This window comes from Sparus aurata, chromosome 19, assembly GCF_900880675.1.
Source record: "Sparus aurata chromosome 19, fSpaAur1.1, whole genome shotgun sequence".
Lineage (NCBI taxonomy): Eukaryota > Metazoa > Chordata > Actinopteri > Spariformes > Sparidae > Sparus > Sparus aurata.
The window spans coordinates 10460776-10476433 of NC_044205.1; the positions used below are offsets into that span (position 1 = coordinate 10460776).

General features: G+C 39.9%; 1 protein-coding gene across 1 annotated transcript; it reads right to left on the bottom strand.

The window, feature by feature from the left end:
- Positions 1–1954: 1954 nt before the first annotated feature.
- Positions 1955–13461, bottom strand: LOC115569676 (agouti-signaling protein-like). The gene is made up of 3 exons (XM_030397708.1): positions 13228–13461; positions 6218–6294; positions 1955–4652 (listed from the first exon to the last, which is right to left on the bottom strand). Exons 1-3 carry the CDS (start codon positions 13343–13345, stop codon positions 4455–4457), a joined length of 393 nt encoding a protein of 130 aa, XP_030253568.1. The 5' UTR covers positions 13346–13461; the 3' UTR covers positions 1955–4454.
- Positions 13462–15658: the final 2197 nt, after the last annotated feature.

Here is a 15658-nt window from a genome sequence, read left to right on the forward strand (position 1 = left end):
GTAAAGTAAGGTAAACCCAGTTGGTCTTAACAAATTCAACCTTAAATTTAACTAAGGAAAATTGACCTAAACAAAGGAAAACATGTAGTTTGAACACAAACTAGTAAAACACAAAACTAAACTAAAGGCAAAACACAAAAACTAAAGGCAACACTGTGGGCAAAACACAAAACTAAAGGCAAAACTGTGGGCAAAACATAACAACCGAAGGCAAAACTGTGGGCAAAACACAAAAACCGAAGGCAAAGTTATGTGTTATTGTACAGGTGAACTGGGAAAAAGGGGGAAACTAGAATTAGCCAGGCTCACTGCATGTTAAAATACATTTCAAAAACTAAGGCTACTCAGCACTCTTACATCAGACATAAATACAGAAAGCACTCTGGCAAGGGGCAAACAGGGATCCCTCACTTGGACAGCCGCGTCAAACAAGACAGTCCACTATAAAACACAAGTCAGGTGGGAATAAACATTTGAAGAAAAGGGTTTTTACAGCATGCCTGGGACACCAAACACTGCCAGCCACAGCAGAGACAGAACAATGGCACACAGGTGCCTTATATCTGGGCCTCGATGGGGGAATTTGTTGCTAACAAAAATTGTGATATATATATTACCTGTCAGTTGTAATCTTTAACGTTACTCTTACCTGTCTGGCGCAAAGCAGCCAACTTCAGCGTCAGTCTGCAAACATTTCTCTTTCAGCAGAGATTTCCACCTGGGAAAGGCAACTCCAGTGTTTATTCTTGTTTTATGCCGTCGCCTCGTTTTGCGTCTTGGGGTTTTTATTTCTCTGACAAAGATTCACTCTCCTGTGATTTTTCTTGTACAAAACAAGTATGGTCTGCCATCCTTTGTCAGATTGCGTTTTCATACTTCTCACAATACATATTGTTCGGCAGGAGACCGCAGCCACTCATTCTTTCCTTCACATGTAATATCTCTGACAACCAGTGTTCAAATGTGTTAGTTTTTTTAAGGACTGCATCTTGCCTGTGCCTAAATGCCGAAGCACAATCACAATGGACCACATTCAATGTAACAGTAACCTACCGTAAAAGTCGATTAGACTATTAGAACTGTAGAATTAGCAGTTAATTAATGGCAACCTAGCTGCCGGTCCTTTACTGTTAATTTACAGTGTAAACATTTTATAGCGAGCAGAGCAACAGCAGCTGTGCAGTTATGCTGTGAAGGGGATTTTGTTGCAATAAGAAACTAATTCTTGCATTCTCCAACCCCCTGGTATGGCCAGGATGCAGTATTTCTACAGTATTTCTATAGTATTTCTACAGTATTTCTACAGCATTTCTATTTCTAAGGCCCTGTTTGAGTATGAATTCGACAGGTGGCCAAATTCTTAAATAGTGCACATTTAAACTGTTAAGCTAATTCAATTTCTCTGATGTACAAACTGGACCTGTTTCCCACTTTCAGTGTGTACTTTAAGAACATCCAGCAGACATGATAATACACTAACATCCATAAGTTACATCCTGACTCATATGAAATAATAAAACAGCCCTCTTGCTGTTAAGTGCTTCACGGAACAATGCAATACTTCCGTCAGCTGACCTTTAAAATAAAATGTAATTACAGACAGCGAGCGGTCGAGTGGAGGGCAGAGTGGCGGTCACCATAACAACAAGAGTTTGCTTCTAAACAAACTCTTTAGGAGATTTTAATGTGTTCCTTATATAATTCTTATTCTAACGATATGATTGGTTTGATTCACAGGCATATGTAGAGCAAACCTGCTTTACTTGTGGGTGTATTATTTTTCAGCACAGGAGATTAAATCAGGAAGTGAAAGCTATCTAAAATCTAAAATTGCAAGCATGTCAACAAAAAAATACAGTGATGTTTAATATCATGCTAACTTGCACATAGGCTGCTATGGATGGCAGCATTCAAGTTAGAAATAAACCCATATAAACAATGCAACCAGTGCCAGCAGAGTGTATGTATTTATTTTGTAGTATTTGGTAAGACTGAGAAGTCAAGAGTACATTTGCAAACATGAAAAACATATAAACAAAAGGAAAGACAACATTTCAGTCCATCTCAACTTTGCTTCCTCCAAAACCAAACTTAAATCTTTGACAGCATAATTGAGACATTATTATTTCCAACTGCATGTTCAGTGGTTGTTGGGTGGTAATGGCATGTTTCTCTCATGGATGGTTATTAAACACAAACAGCCACTGGCGGAGTTGATGAAGTGGATTGTGAGCCGTAGTTTCCCTGCTGCTAAACACACCGACTGGCTATCGCAGCTGCGGTGGCCTTGGGCTCGTTAGGTGAAGACAGGATGGGTGGTGGAGCAGAGGCATGAGAACCGGCCTGCTTGTTCCACCTAACGAGCCTAGAGTCAGTAGCCCTTTTTACACAGCGACGCCACATTAGGGTTAGGGTTAGGTGTTTTCCCAGTGCCCCCCGTAAATCTAAACCCGCGGACAGTTTATAATCATATGGATGCTGTTATAATGTGTAGTGATTGAGATCTTGACCCACCAAACATCCTTGAAAGTGACGAAGCTAAGTTTTTTAAACTGGAAGCTGTCTGACTCCCTCACTTGCGGGGATGGAGGCTGTTTTCTGGGGCAAAGTTCACTGACATCTTGGTCCGGAGGGCTGACCATCGCGTGATTTATTTTCATCACAAACACTCGGTGAGTTAAAGTTGTTTGCCGGTGACAGACGCTGTTTTTCAGGCAGAAATGTGATGAAGAGTTGGTAGGACGAGCGAGAGGACAGACACTTCTCTACATACAGCTGTGGTATTTTTTTTCCTCATATAAGTTGCCAAAGACAGTTACAGTTACTATGTTACTTTTGTTTGTTCATGTAACGTCGCTTTGTGAGAATTCTCTCTTTAAGTTGAGTGAGGGACCTGTGTTGTTAGACTGTACGATCAACACACCCCCCACTCCGCCTGCTTATCCATTCACACTGGTTCGGTTCGCCAATAATACAGTCCTGCGGATCAGCGCCGGAGTGAAATTTCAGCCCTCGCTGCATCTGAAACTTTCACACAGAGGAGGAGGAAGTGGAGAATTGGCACAGGATCCTCCCATGCAAACGGCAGTGTGAATGGGGCTACTCTCGCAGCGAAAAGCCGCATGAGAATGAGTGGAAAGGTCGCAGTGTTACGACAGCTCAAACACCGCAGAAACAGACATCACCTGTCTAAGCAGTTTGAGTCAAGAATTTAGACAAAAGAACAACAAAGCCAACCGATTACAGGCGGAGAAGGATGGGTCTTATGAGAACAAGACTGTCTTCTTGTTGTTCAAACAAAACAATACAATGACCAGGAGCAATAGTAGAATTAAATTCATACCGATATCCCCTGGTTAGATCCATGAACTTTACAAGAAAAAAAAAAATTAATTGCAAGATATGGTCACAATCCCTCGACAGTATCACGGCAGTTTCACCATATCATGAAATTAGGTATATCATTACATCCATATTCCTTAATGCACCTTTAGAACAGGGTACATGGTATTTTCGCAAATAACAGTTTGATATTTTGGGAACCAAACCTTCGGCGTACAGATGACAAATATAAGGTTGTACAGAGAGACATGTGCAGACTTTCTTGGCGCTTCCCGGAATTGTAGAACATAATTTTTTTGCAAGGATTAAACAAAATATATACAGTATAATATTAATAAGTAAGCTTTGTTGGTGCTAGCAGGTGGATTTTGTTTTTGGACACAGCTAGGCTAGCAAACTGGCTGATAAGCATTAGCTTGTTCTAAGCCAAGAGGGAAATATGCAAACTTCCTAAAATTGACTAATATTTATTATCTAATGCTTTTCACTGACAAAAATGAAATTAACACTCCTGTAAGATCAATGCATTATATTGGTGTTCAACCGCTAATCGGCAGTTGATGCTAACATGTCCTTTGAGGTATTAAAAAGAGCTTTGGCTGGCAAGATGGCTGCGAAGCCAGCAAATAATGTACAAGTGTGAGACCACTGATTAATTCTAGGGATCCTTCAGGACTTTTCCAGTGGTGTTTTTGGTGACCAGAGCAGCTATACTTGGTTTGACTCAGTATCTGATTACCATCGAAGCTCTGTGACTTTTGATTGACCAATTCTTGTCATTCATGTAATTCACACAATTATATTCATAATTATATCCATAAAAACAAAACAATGCAAAACATGTATTTGTAGTCACAGGACACTGGTGCTGTAACACGACGTTCGAAGCACCAAAATGAAATTAACAATGATGATAAAACTGATATACAATAACTACTGCTCAAAAGAATATATATAAGTATTAAAACATTTTAGGAGAATTAAAGCTTAATATGATGAATAGATTTTCCAAGCAGATGCCTTTCACAAGAGGTGTATCTTATAATCTTTTTCCACATGTGCATTTACTGTCTGATTTTTTGAGATGATGCCTATATGGTATGGTGCATCATTTAGCATAACGTGTTTGTCTTCCGGCAGAAGCAGATCGCATTGAAGAAGCGGCAGTGGCATGAAGCACATCGGTCACAGCAGCCAGACAGGGGCTGACAGCTTTGTGTAAGCTGAGAGCAGTCAGGCTTAACAGGTTTGGGTGATAGTTTAGCAGTAGGGCGAAGGTCATCTGAAGGAACGGGGGCCACTCTGGGCTTCTGGAAGGTGGAGAGAACAGAAATACAGATGAAGTGGGAGCAAAAACATCAATTTATCAAGTAAAATTGCCTCAACTCTTTTTTTTTTTTTTTTTAAGTCTAAACAGTGCTGTTTTTGTTTGGTGAGAGCTGTCTTAATTAATTATCGGCTTAAAGGCTTGGTGCTGAAATACTAACACATTCACCGAAGACTTTTCTTTCAAGCTGTGATGAACATGTGTGACTGTGTGCAAACTCTAGCTGCACCGACTTATTTGATTTAAATCTCAACTGAGATAAAACAAACCGAATGCAGTTTGTACAATTCACAAAAGCAACATTTTACATGCACAATATAAACTTCTTCTTCTAGGGGTCATGTTGCATGAGGAGGGCTTGGCAGAGCCTCTGTGCAGCTGCTCAGAGCTGGACAGCTTTTGAGGAGACCTTCTGGAGGAATAAACACCAGGGAGTCACATCAGATTCTGCACTGATCTTTGGCCGTGTACCATCAAGAGGAGAGCACAGAGATTACTTAAAACTTTTGGAATTAAATAGAGGGTTTATCTTCGTTCATAATTCTTGTTTATCAACCTTACTGCAGGAGATGGCCTTCATTGTCGGCTGTTTATGTACTGTACTGTTGACTGCTGATGGGAGCTGTAGGGGAAAGGTTCCTTACTTACGTACTTTACGTAACGTAACTGAGAGAAAAGAGGAGAAGATTTTTTTTCTACCTGGGATCTGTCTGAGGTAGTAACAGAGTTGCAACACAGGTGATTGTGTCTGCTTGGTTCAGTGCAAACAAACAAAAGCCATGTAGTGGCTGGCCTTCGTTGCGGCGCTATTGCGGAATCTCTGTGTAAAGACAGCTTTTGGTGAGTGCTGAGTTCAATGATTAAACTAAATCACGCACAATCATTTGCACATCACGTGCATGACTTTGTCGCTTAACTTCTAGCTAATGTACAGTAAGAAATCTGGCTTTTTGGGGGTGAATAAACAAGAGCAAGTAACGTAATTAAACACAAATGATAGAGTGGTCAAACTTACTTCGCTGGTGGTCAACACCATTTAACAACTACTACTGTACCAATGTGGATGAAAATTTATCTGACGTGACTCCACAACAAATGTTCATGGACGAGGTAGTGTTTTAGTTTCATTGACAATTAATTTAACTCCTGGAACTTATAGCGACAGGCTGCCCACTGAAAGGCACTGTTACCCCTGATCAAACTTTTGGATTTCTATGAGTTTGAAAAATTGTTGGAAACTTTTGAGATAATCTAAGTAAGGTCTAGTCAATTTTGTCAAGACCTTTAGAGACAACCAAATCATTTAACGACAAGCAGAAGTGCTCTCTGTTAACTATATGTCTAAGCTGTTTGTGAATGGAATTCACACCCTGTTAAAAGGGTCTTTTTTTTTCCATCTCACTCAAATCAAGGGTCTAAGGACAGAGGATGTTGTTCACTATACAGATTGTAAAGCTCATTGAGGCAATTTGACTGCGATTTTGGGCTATGTAAATAAAATTTGATTTGATTTTGATTTGATTTGAATATAAATGACAAACATCTTACCGGCACATAAATCCTTTGTTTTTCATACTTTCCTCTCCTGGCAAACAGTGTTCTGTGTCTGTTGTGGTTCAAAGACCCTGTAAAAACAACATTCAGACTATTGATTAGGAAATAATGCAGGGAAAAATGTCTGCCAGAGATTGCTTTTGGTCTAATCTACAATCACCATTTGTCCCAGTTTGTGAGTCTTATGTAATACCATTACCGTAAATAGGCTTATACAGAGCTGGGCATGTGTTTTTTAGTAAAATTGATGTTCAGAAATCTTTATAAACCCCAGCTGGTTGGGTAACAATACTCTAAACCTTGAGTAAAAGTAATTGTTTTGGCTAACCGTCCGGGGACTCAGGAAGGTAAAGCAGTGCTTAGCCCAGGCTATGCTCAGCAGGGAGGAGAACTGCAGACCCGAACTGGGGATATTGTCGGGCGAGGGAAAGAGCTCCTGACTTTAAACTAACATGTCTTCTGCAGTAGAGGCAGAGTGAGAAGACTCAGAGGAATACTCCTCCATAACACTGGCAGAGATTCTTGGGGTAGTCACAAAGCTCACCAGCAGCAAGTTGCCAGGGGTGGCTGAGATTTGCCTGGAGAATCTCATCCACCTCTGAGATGCTGAAGGCTCTGGACACTGTTGGGCAGTTTTGGTTGACTCGCCTCTTCAGTGTCACATGGACATCTGGAACAGTAACTTTGAAGTGGCATACTGGGGTGGTGGTTCCCATCTTTAAGAAGGAGGACTGGAGTGTGTACTCCAATTACCGGGGTATCACACAGTTCAGCCTCCATGGGAAAGTTTACTCCAGAGTGCTGGAAAGGAACCTTTCCAGCCGTTGGTGAATCTTGGATTCAAGAGGAACAATGGGGATTTCATCCTGGTCATGGAACAATAGACCAACCTTTTACCCTTGAGGTCTTACTGATATGTTTATTGGACTTCGCCAAGCCAATCTACATGTGTTTTGTAGACTTACAGAAACCCTACGAAACCCTGGGGAGTGTTGTGGGGGGTACTGGGCCCTTTGCTATGGCATAAGTGGGAGCTGTGTCTGTATACTTGGCACAAAGTCAAGCATGTTTCCAGTGGATGTTGGACTCCATCAGGGTCGTCCCTTGTCTCCAATGCTCTGTGGAAGGAAATCGTCTGGTTCGAGAACCTCAAAATTGCGTCGCTGCTCTTGATGAGGAGATGACCAGGATACGTGGTTTTGCTGGCAGTTTGAAGCCAAGCGTAAAGTGGTCAGGATGAGGCTTAGCACCTCTAAGTCTGAGGCCTTGGTTCTCTGCCGGAAAATTTGCCACTCCACTTTGGGGGTGAGCTTCTAGTCCAAGTGAAGGAGCGTAAGTATCTCAGGGTTTTTGTTCACGAGTGATGGGAAAATGGAGCTTGAGATGGACAGGCGGTTTAGTGCGGTGCTGCACCGGACTGTTGTGGTGAAGAGGGAGCTGAATCAGAAGGTGAAGCTTTTGATTTACCAGTCCATGCATGTTCCAACCCTCACCTATGGCCACGAGCTGTGGGTAGTGACCGAAATGAGTTTCCTTCATAGGGTGGCTGGGCTCATCCTTAGAGATAGGGTGAGGAGTTTAGTCATATGCAGGGAGCTCGGAGTAGAGCTGCTCCCTGACCCCGGATAAGCGGAAGACAATGGATGAATGGTCAGATGGTTGGATGGATGGATGGATGGATGGATGGAAAGATGAATACAAGTAGTAATACAGAAGTATTATCAGAACTATTTATCTAAAGTATAAAAATAAAAAGTTTTTACACTGTTCCTTGCCATGTTATTTTACTATATATTCTACAGTGGCAAGAAAAGGTATGTGAACCTTTTTAAATTTCATTGTTTTCTTAATAAATTTGTCTTAAATGTGATCTGATCTTCATCTAAATCAAGGTATTGACAAACACAATGTATCTAAAATAATAACAAAAAAAATCTGATCTTTCTTGTCTTTATTGAAGACACTTATACAACATTCAAAATGGCAGTGGAAAAAGTAAGGGAACCCTGAGAATTAATAACTGGGTGACCCCCCCCTTGACAGCAGTAACTCAACCAGGCGCTTCCTGTAGCTGTGGATCAGACCCGCACATTGTTGGGGAGGAATTTCAGTCCATTCTTCCCGGCAGAACTGCTTTAGCTCTGTCATATTCTTTGGCTGTCTCATGTGTATGGCCCTCTTCAAATCAACCCATAGCATCTCTATTGGGTTGAGGTCTGGTCTCTGACTTGACCACTCCAAAAGGCAGATTTTATTTTTCTGAAGCCATTCTGTTGTGGACTTGCTCCGGTGTTTTGGGTCGTTGTCCAGTTGCATCACCCACCTTCTACACAATTTCAGCTGACATACAGACATTCTTACATTATCCTGAAGAACTGTCTGATATAACTGGGAATTCATCTTCCCCTCAATGATCCCAAGCTGGCCAGGCCCTGATGCAGCAAAGCAGGCCCAAATCATGATGTTTCCTCCACCATACTTTACGGTTGGGATGATGTTTTCATGATGATATGCCGTGCCCTTTCTAAACCAGATGAAGTGCTGTGTGTTTTTTCCAAATAGTTAAATCTTAGTTTCATTAGTCCACAAAACATTTCGGAAATACCGCTGTGGAGTGTCAATGTGCTCTTTTGCAAACTTCAGGCGTGCAGCAATATTCTTTTTAGTAAGCAGTGGCTTCCTTCGTGGTGTCCTGCCGTAGATAACCTGCTTGTTCAATGTTTTATGTGTTGTAGACTCATGAACAGAGATGTTAGCCAGTTCCAATGATGCCTTCAAATCTTTGTGATTCTGGGTTGTTTCCCTACCTCACTGATGAGTCCTCGTTGTGCTCTTGGTGTCATTTTGACCGGGCACGCACTTCTTGGTAGAGTAGCAACAGTCCCAAAGTGTCTCCATTTGTAGATTGTTTGCCTAACTGTAGACAGGTGAATTTCTGGAGTTTGATTTACATAAAGCCTGCTTTATGTAAATCAACAATTCTTGATAGTATATCCTCTAAAAAGCTCTTTTTGGCCGGGAATGGCTCACATAAGCGTGTTCTTCTTGTGCAAAGTTATTATCTTAACGAGATTCCAGGTGTGCCAAAACCTGACTCCAATTAGCTTTTTTGAGGTCATTAACTCAAGGGTTCACATACTTTTTCCACAAGCGCTATGAGGTTTTTTTTTGGTTGTTCTCAATAAAGACATGAAAGATAAAAAAAAAAAAAAAAAAAAAAATCATGTTATTATTTAAGACACATTATATTTGTCGATACCCTTGACCTAGATGCAGATCAGATCACATTTTATGACAAATATATTCAGAAAACCATGAAATTCCAAAAGGCTCACATACTTTTTCTTGCATTTGTATTTATTCTTTCTTTATCTTTATTTGTACTTTTAATAATCATTTTATTCTGATTATCTTGTTACTGTAGCTGACGTGGCTTGTTTCCCTTAGGTTTCAGTGTTTCCCCCCCCTTGTCTGTCTCTCCCTCTGTGTGTCACATCTATCTGAGTGTGTGTCTCCTGACGTGACACTTATCCCTCCTGGCTCTCCTTTCTCTCCATCCCTCAGCATTCAGCTCATTTCTCTGCCCAATCTACAAATCTGCCTCTCATTAATTCATCAACCTGCAGTTTATCTATGCCGGCTTTCCATCCACTCCCAGCCAGATTGTTACCTCCTTTTCTTTGTGCCTTGTTGTTTTGGTTTTTCTTTTGCTTCCTCATGATTTTTTTTGTGCACATTCTCTTTGTGCCTCAGGATTATCATCTGCTCATCAGTCTGAGAGCCCAGTTTTCCAGTAAAATACCTTTCACTGCGCAACCCTGCTCATAAAGCATTTTGTAATCATGAGACAACAAAACAAAGAAACAATTTCAACGGAAGACCCCTCCAGCTTTCTGTCACATCCGTTTCTATCCACCAGATGAATGAGGGAAATTCCATCAGGTGCCAAGGGCCATATTGACAAATATTCTGAGAACTCATAATTTAAGTTAAAAAGAGTCCTAGGTTAGGAGGAATTTTTTAAACTTCACAGAGCAGCTCTGGACAATGAAAGTGCAATCATTTCTATCTCAGTAAGGAGGTGTGGTTGACCCTGTTGTGAGGTATGAAGCAGTCTTTCAAAAGCTGTGATTGGTTGATCAAAAACAATAAAATTGGACGGTTAAATCAGTCGGCCTGATGATAGCATTTAGACAGGGTGTAATTATGAATGTTTCTGTTTGAAAAAGTGTACAACACAGGGCTGCTTTAAAAGAAGCCCACAGAATTTTTGGGAAGCACACTACTACTTAAGTAGAAACCTGTTAACATGTTGACAGTCCATATGTTTCTTTGCTCATATTTATTTACCCTGTTGGAAATTTCAATAGCCTGCTTAATCACTTCTACATTTATGAGTGTAAAAATATTTTTAAAGATAAATTTGGACCTGGTGTGACAGCACAAGCCAAGAGGCTGGCGTGAGGGAATATAGCGCTGCAGATATATGCCTCACTCCCAGTGGCTGTGCGCGCCACTGAGGGCGTGTAAATAGTGGGATAGTATATGTTTTACAGTATAAAGTAAGAGTGGAGGAGATGACGGTGATACTGTGAGAACTGTGGCGATCTCTGCTGATGGAAGGTTGTAAGAGACCCAATGTCCTCACTCCTGAAGTTTTTACAGCCGCCAAATATCTCAGTGCTGTGATCACTTTTATTTCCGGTGTTGCTGCTTGGTTATGACACAAACATCTGTAGCGTTTCAGCAACTCACTGCTATTGAACGTGTCGAGATTATTTCTCCTCTCTCTTTCTACCACACCCCTTTCACAGACTTTCACCTCAGGAGCTCTCTTTAGGGCTAAGATGCTCCGTAAATAACTCTTACAATTTTCTCAGAAGTTCTACACTACGGGCAAGGCTGAAAACTGCCCAGTGTGTGATTCCTGCATCTAAATGCCAGCTGCCTCTTATCTTCATCTTAGTCTCTGTGTACATATATGGGCTGCTGTACTGTAAAAAACAATGGTGTACAGTTAACAGTAGTTTTTTTTTTTTCATGCAGTTAAATGGTCACTCCATGCTGAGACTTACAACATTATGTCTAATTCTGCTGCTGAAAAGGGAAGTTTAAGTCACACTGTACATATACAAAGCAGACATGCCAAAAATGGTCATGGATGTTGTTTTATCAGATAACAGCTGTGTTGTGCTATGCAGAGGAGGGCCTCCCTCTGCCAGATCAAGTTGTGTCAATCCAACACAGGAGCTGCCAGGCTTTTTTGGGGTTTCACCTTAAACCTTTTAAATAGAAACATTTTGGTGCCGCTTTGATAACTTGACTTCACTCTGTAAGCACAACCAACAACAAGAGTTACAACTTTGCTAAAATTATGCGGTCGTAAATCTGGATGGGCCTCGTAAAACCGTCTCATTAAAAAGTTATACAACTTGTTTGACTACAAACACTCCTAATCTTGACAGTGAGCGATACATCAGAGTGGTAACCCGAGCAAAGTATTTGATATTTTCCATCCAAATACACAGTAGGCCTATACAATGCCATGTTTTTAATGACTTTTATGTGTTAATGCAGCGGTTATGTATGTAGAGATGAAATGTGGACTAGGAGAAACCTAAATAAAAACACTTTTACACTGGGTGTGTAGAATAATGTATGAACCACTTCCTATAGGGGTATGGACATGTGCAACAGCCAATGTTCTGCATACGGAAGCGCCACTCAAAGAATTATGTCTTGTCAGAGTTGAGCAACAGATCCCCTTGCAGTCTTTCCAGTGGTAAACATACATATTTAAAAGCTCATGCTATATATACATGTTCTATATATGCATATATATATATACTACAGCCTTATATGAGCATCTATTTAAAAGATATATGTATACATTTTTTAATTTGTTTTTTCCTCCGCCAAGGAGTTTGGGTTTTTGCCTGTGTTTGTTTGTGAGTTGGTTTGTCAGCAGGATGACACAAAACCTACCAAACTGATTTTCAGGAAAAGTGGATGGAGGATGGGTTTCAGCCCAGAACAGACCCCGTTAAGTTTTGTTGTGGATCCGGATAAAGTTTTCTCACTTTCTTTGACATTGTGAGAAATCCCTACCCCCCCCCCCCCAACATTTTTGTTAATTTCCCAGGGTACAATGCATGGATCGGGATAAACAAAAAAACAAAAACAAAAAATAATCTGGTGTGATGAGGTGGCTGGTATCATTTGATGCAGATGCAAATTATAATCCAGATCTAGCCGATTTAAATCCATATATTAATATTGGGCTCCATGAATTCATGGGAACACCTGGACTGTGGTCCAGGTATGCTTCTAATTGTAGATTTAGTCACACACACCCACCCACACACACAAAATACAGACCGCACTGGAAGACAATTAAACGTTATCGCATAAAATTGTGCAAAATCACAAACTGTCTCTCTCACATCTTAGTTCTCTTCAGTCCGACGCCAAATGAAATAAATATGAGCCAATATTAAAATGACTAACCATGTGCAGGATTTCAGGTTGAGACGACTCAGCTTCAATTTTGACGCCAGAGTACATTTAAAAACATCCTTAATTTCCTATGCAGACTGGAAGCCATCTGGTTTAACTGTCCCTAGTCATTTGCGTCATGTGACTTAATGTTGCAGCAGTTTGCACAAGAATTACGGTCGTAATTGAAAGATTCCCTTGTACACATTCTATTAACACAGACCTATTCTGGCAGATTGAACTACACAAATACATAATAGCCTTTTCATCATTTATGTTAATCAGTGCTTGTATTATTTTTTGGAAAATGTTTATCTCAATAGGCTATTTATTGGACAAATGTCATACAATAAGCTTTTTCTATTCTGTTTTACTTTATTTATTATTTTATTATTGCAAATTGTTTTTTCTTATTATTATATATTATATCTATCCTTTTCACACAAGTACCACAGTAGCGATAAGGGAATAATCAACCCTCACCTGACAGCTGATAAACTGTCCCTCACCTGTGCTCTGACTGTCGGACACATTTCTGCGTGCAGCGCTGAGATCATTGCGGATGAACAGTCCCGCACTGAAAAGGGCAAAAAACAGAATCCAAAACCAGGTGACTGCCAACTTCATCCTGACTTTCCGCCTCTCCTCCGATGTCACAATGAAAAACCAAAGGATGAAAAAAAAAATCCCTTGTAAATCCCTCTCGTAATCTGGGAGACTTGCTTTTAATTTTCTGTGTCTCGCTCCCCTCCGACCCGCACTAGTTTGAGAGTCAGGCTGGTACACAGGCACAGCACACGCCCTCTTTGTCTTCACGCCTCTCGGCAGCCTCGAGGTTTGTGTTTACGTTTCACACTTTTCTACATTCATAAAAAAATCAAAACAAATTTAATCACGAGAGACGTCAGAAAACCCATATAGCTCGCTCATTCTTTACGTTGTAACTGCAATAGCCATTAACCATCATTAAGAAATGGTTCGTTTCTAGTTAATTAAACATTAGTTAATAGTTATTTCACTGCTAACAAACATTTTCTCACATGTACTGACGAGCTGTTTATGGTAAAGTGGCAAGTGATGTTTATAATACTTTGTGAATGGCTGATTAGTACAGTGTATTTCATATTTAAACATATTTGGATGGCTACAGCTGATGTTTATAAACCTTTACAATTGCTTAGTAGATAGTTAAAGTATTTCATTGTTTACTAACTGTGAAGTAACTATTAACTTAAGTTTAATGAACTATAAACTTACCACTTTTCATAAAGTGCTGCATTGGGGGTCCGACATAACTGAAATGAGTTACATAAGTGTTACTACAAGTGTTACTTCGGATTGTGATTTAAATTTTATGACTTTATCCCAAGTATCAGTTATGTAATCATACATGTAATGACACATTGTTTTTAACCTCTAAACTGCAGACTTCTCTCGAGCTTAACTCGCACTGGGAGTGTAACAGCATCCACTCCTACTGCTGATATCAAATCAGATTCCAAAATCTTATATTTAACCCCATTGATATACAGAGAGACAGTGAGCCCGTCTGGTTTTTATTTGCAATAAATGTTTTTTATTGCAAATAAACTAAATTACGAAATATCCATCTTTTTGTTGCTGTTTTTAAAATCTTTTATTCATTTATTTTCTTTTTTTCTTTTTTTTTTTATCAAAATTTTTATTGATACAATATATGTGTAGATTCTATAAAAGTACAAGTTTGGAGTTTTAAAACATCACAAAATCTTACACCTTACAGATACATATACAGAGCAAAACGTCCCCACCCTCCCCCAGCCCATGGCGACCCCCTTACCAACCCCTGCCCCTGATCTCTCAGCCTCTCAAGAAAATAAAAGGAAAATAGAAGAAAATGAAAATGAATGTATACATACATATACATTCATTTATATATATATATATATATATGTATACATACATACATACCCATATACATAGACAAATGTATTCATTTATTTTCTTACATCTGTGCCTTTGCTTGAGAGTGTACAGGCGGGTAACATGAGCAGAGAGAGGCATCAATCAAGGCATGTGTTACGAGGCATTAACCTTGAGCGACAAGGGTGGTCTTTTAGCGTGCTGTGTCTGACAGCGGCATGTCATTTAACCACGTTGGCTGCGTCAAAACCCCAGAGACGCCCTTTTGAATGAGAACCAATGATAAAGTGTAAAAATACATTTATTCAAGCAGCCTACTTCAAATGCAAATTTGAGGTACTTATGCTTTACTTCAGTGTTTCCTTTGTCTGCCACTACATACATCGACTCCATTTATATTCGGCAAGGCAAATATGGTTCTTTTTATTCGACCATTTATTTGATGACTGTAGTTTCTAGTTACTTTACAGATTGCATAGTGCACCAGAGCTATATTGTACATTTTTACATACATTTATTTCATCAGCAATCAGATTAAAAAACCCTGACACTGTTTCCAAAAGTCAGAAAAATGCTGAATATCAATCTGAAATACACAGTATGTACATACATGTTCATATATGTATAATTTTACTTTTGGTTTTTAAGTGTTTATTTCCGGAAAAGTACTCTTTGATAGTTAAATGTATTCAATATCAGAGACTTTTACTTTTATCCGTAGGCCTATGGGTGATTTTCACCTTACACTTCAGCTCGATGCCAGTCCAGCAGCTTATCGTCCAACTTCTAGAACCCAAATTGCTCCCATAGAATTTGCACCCTGTTGGCCTCCGGGAGCTGGAAATACTTGGCCTGCAAATACAATTTTGCCTCCAAAGGAAACGCAGTCACAATATAACATACATTACACAGAGATGGATAAAACTCAAATGCTCAAACATTAAACTTTATGGGAAAATAGACCATAAAACTGGCTGCAGCTTTTGCCATCCTACAATTCCGGTCTTGTTCTACGACGTACACAGCTCAGGGGCTAAA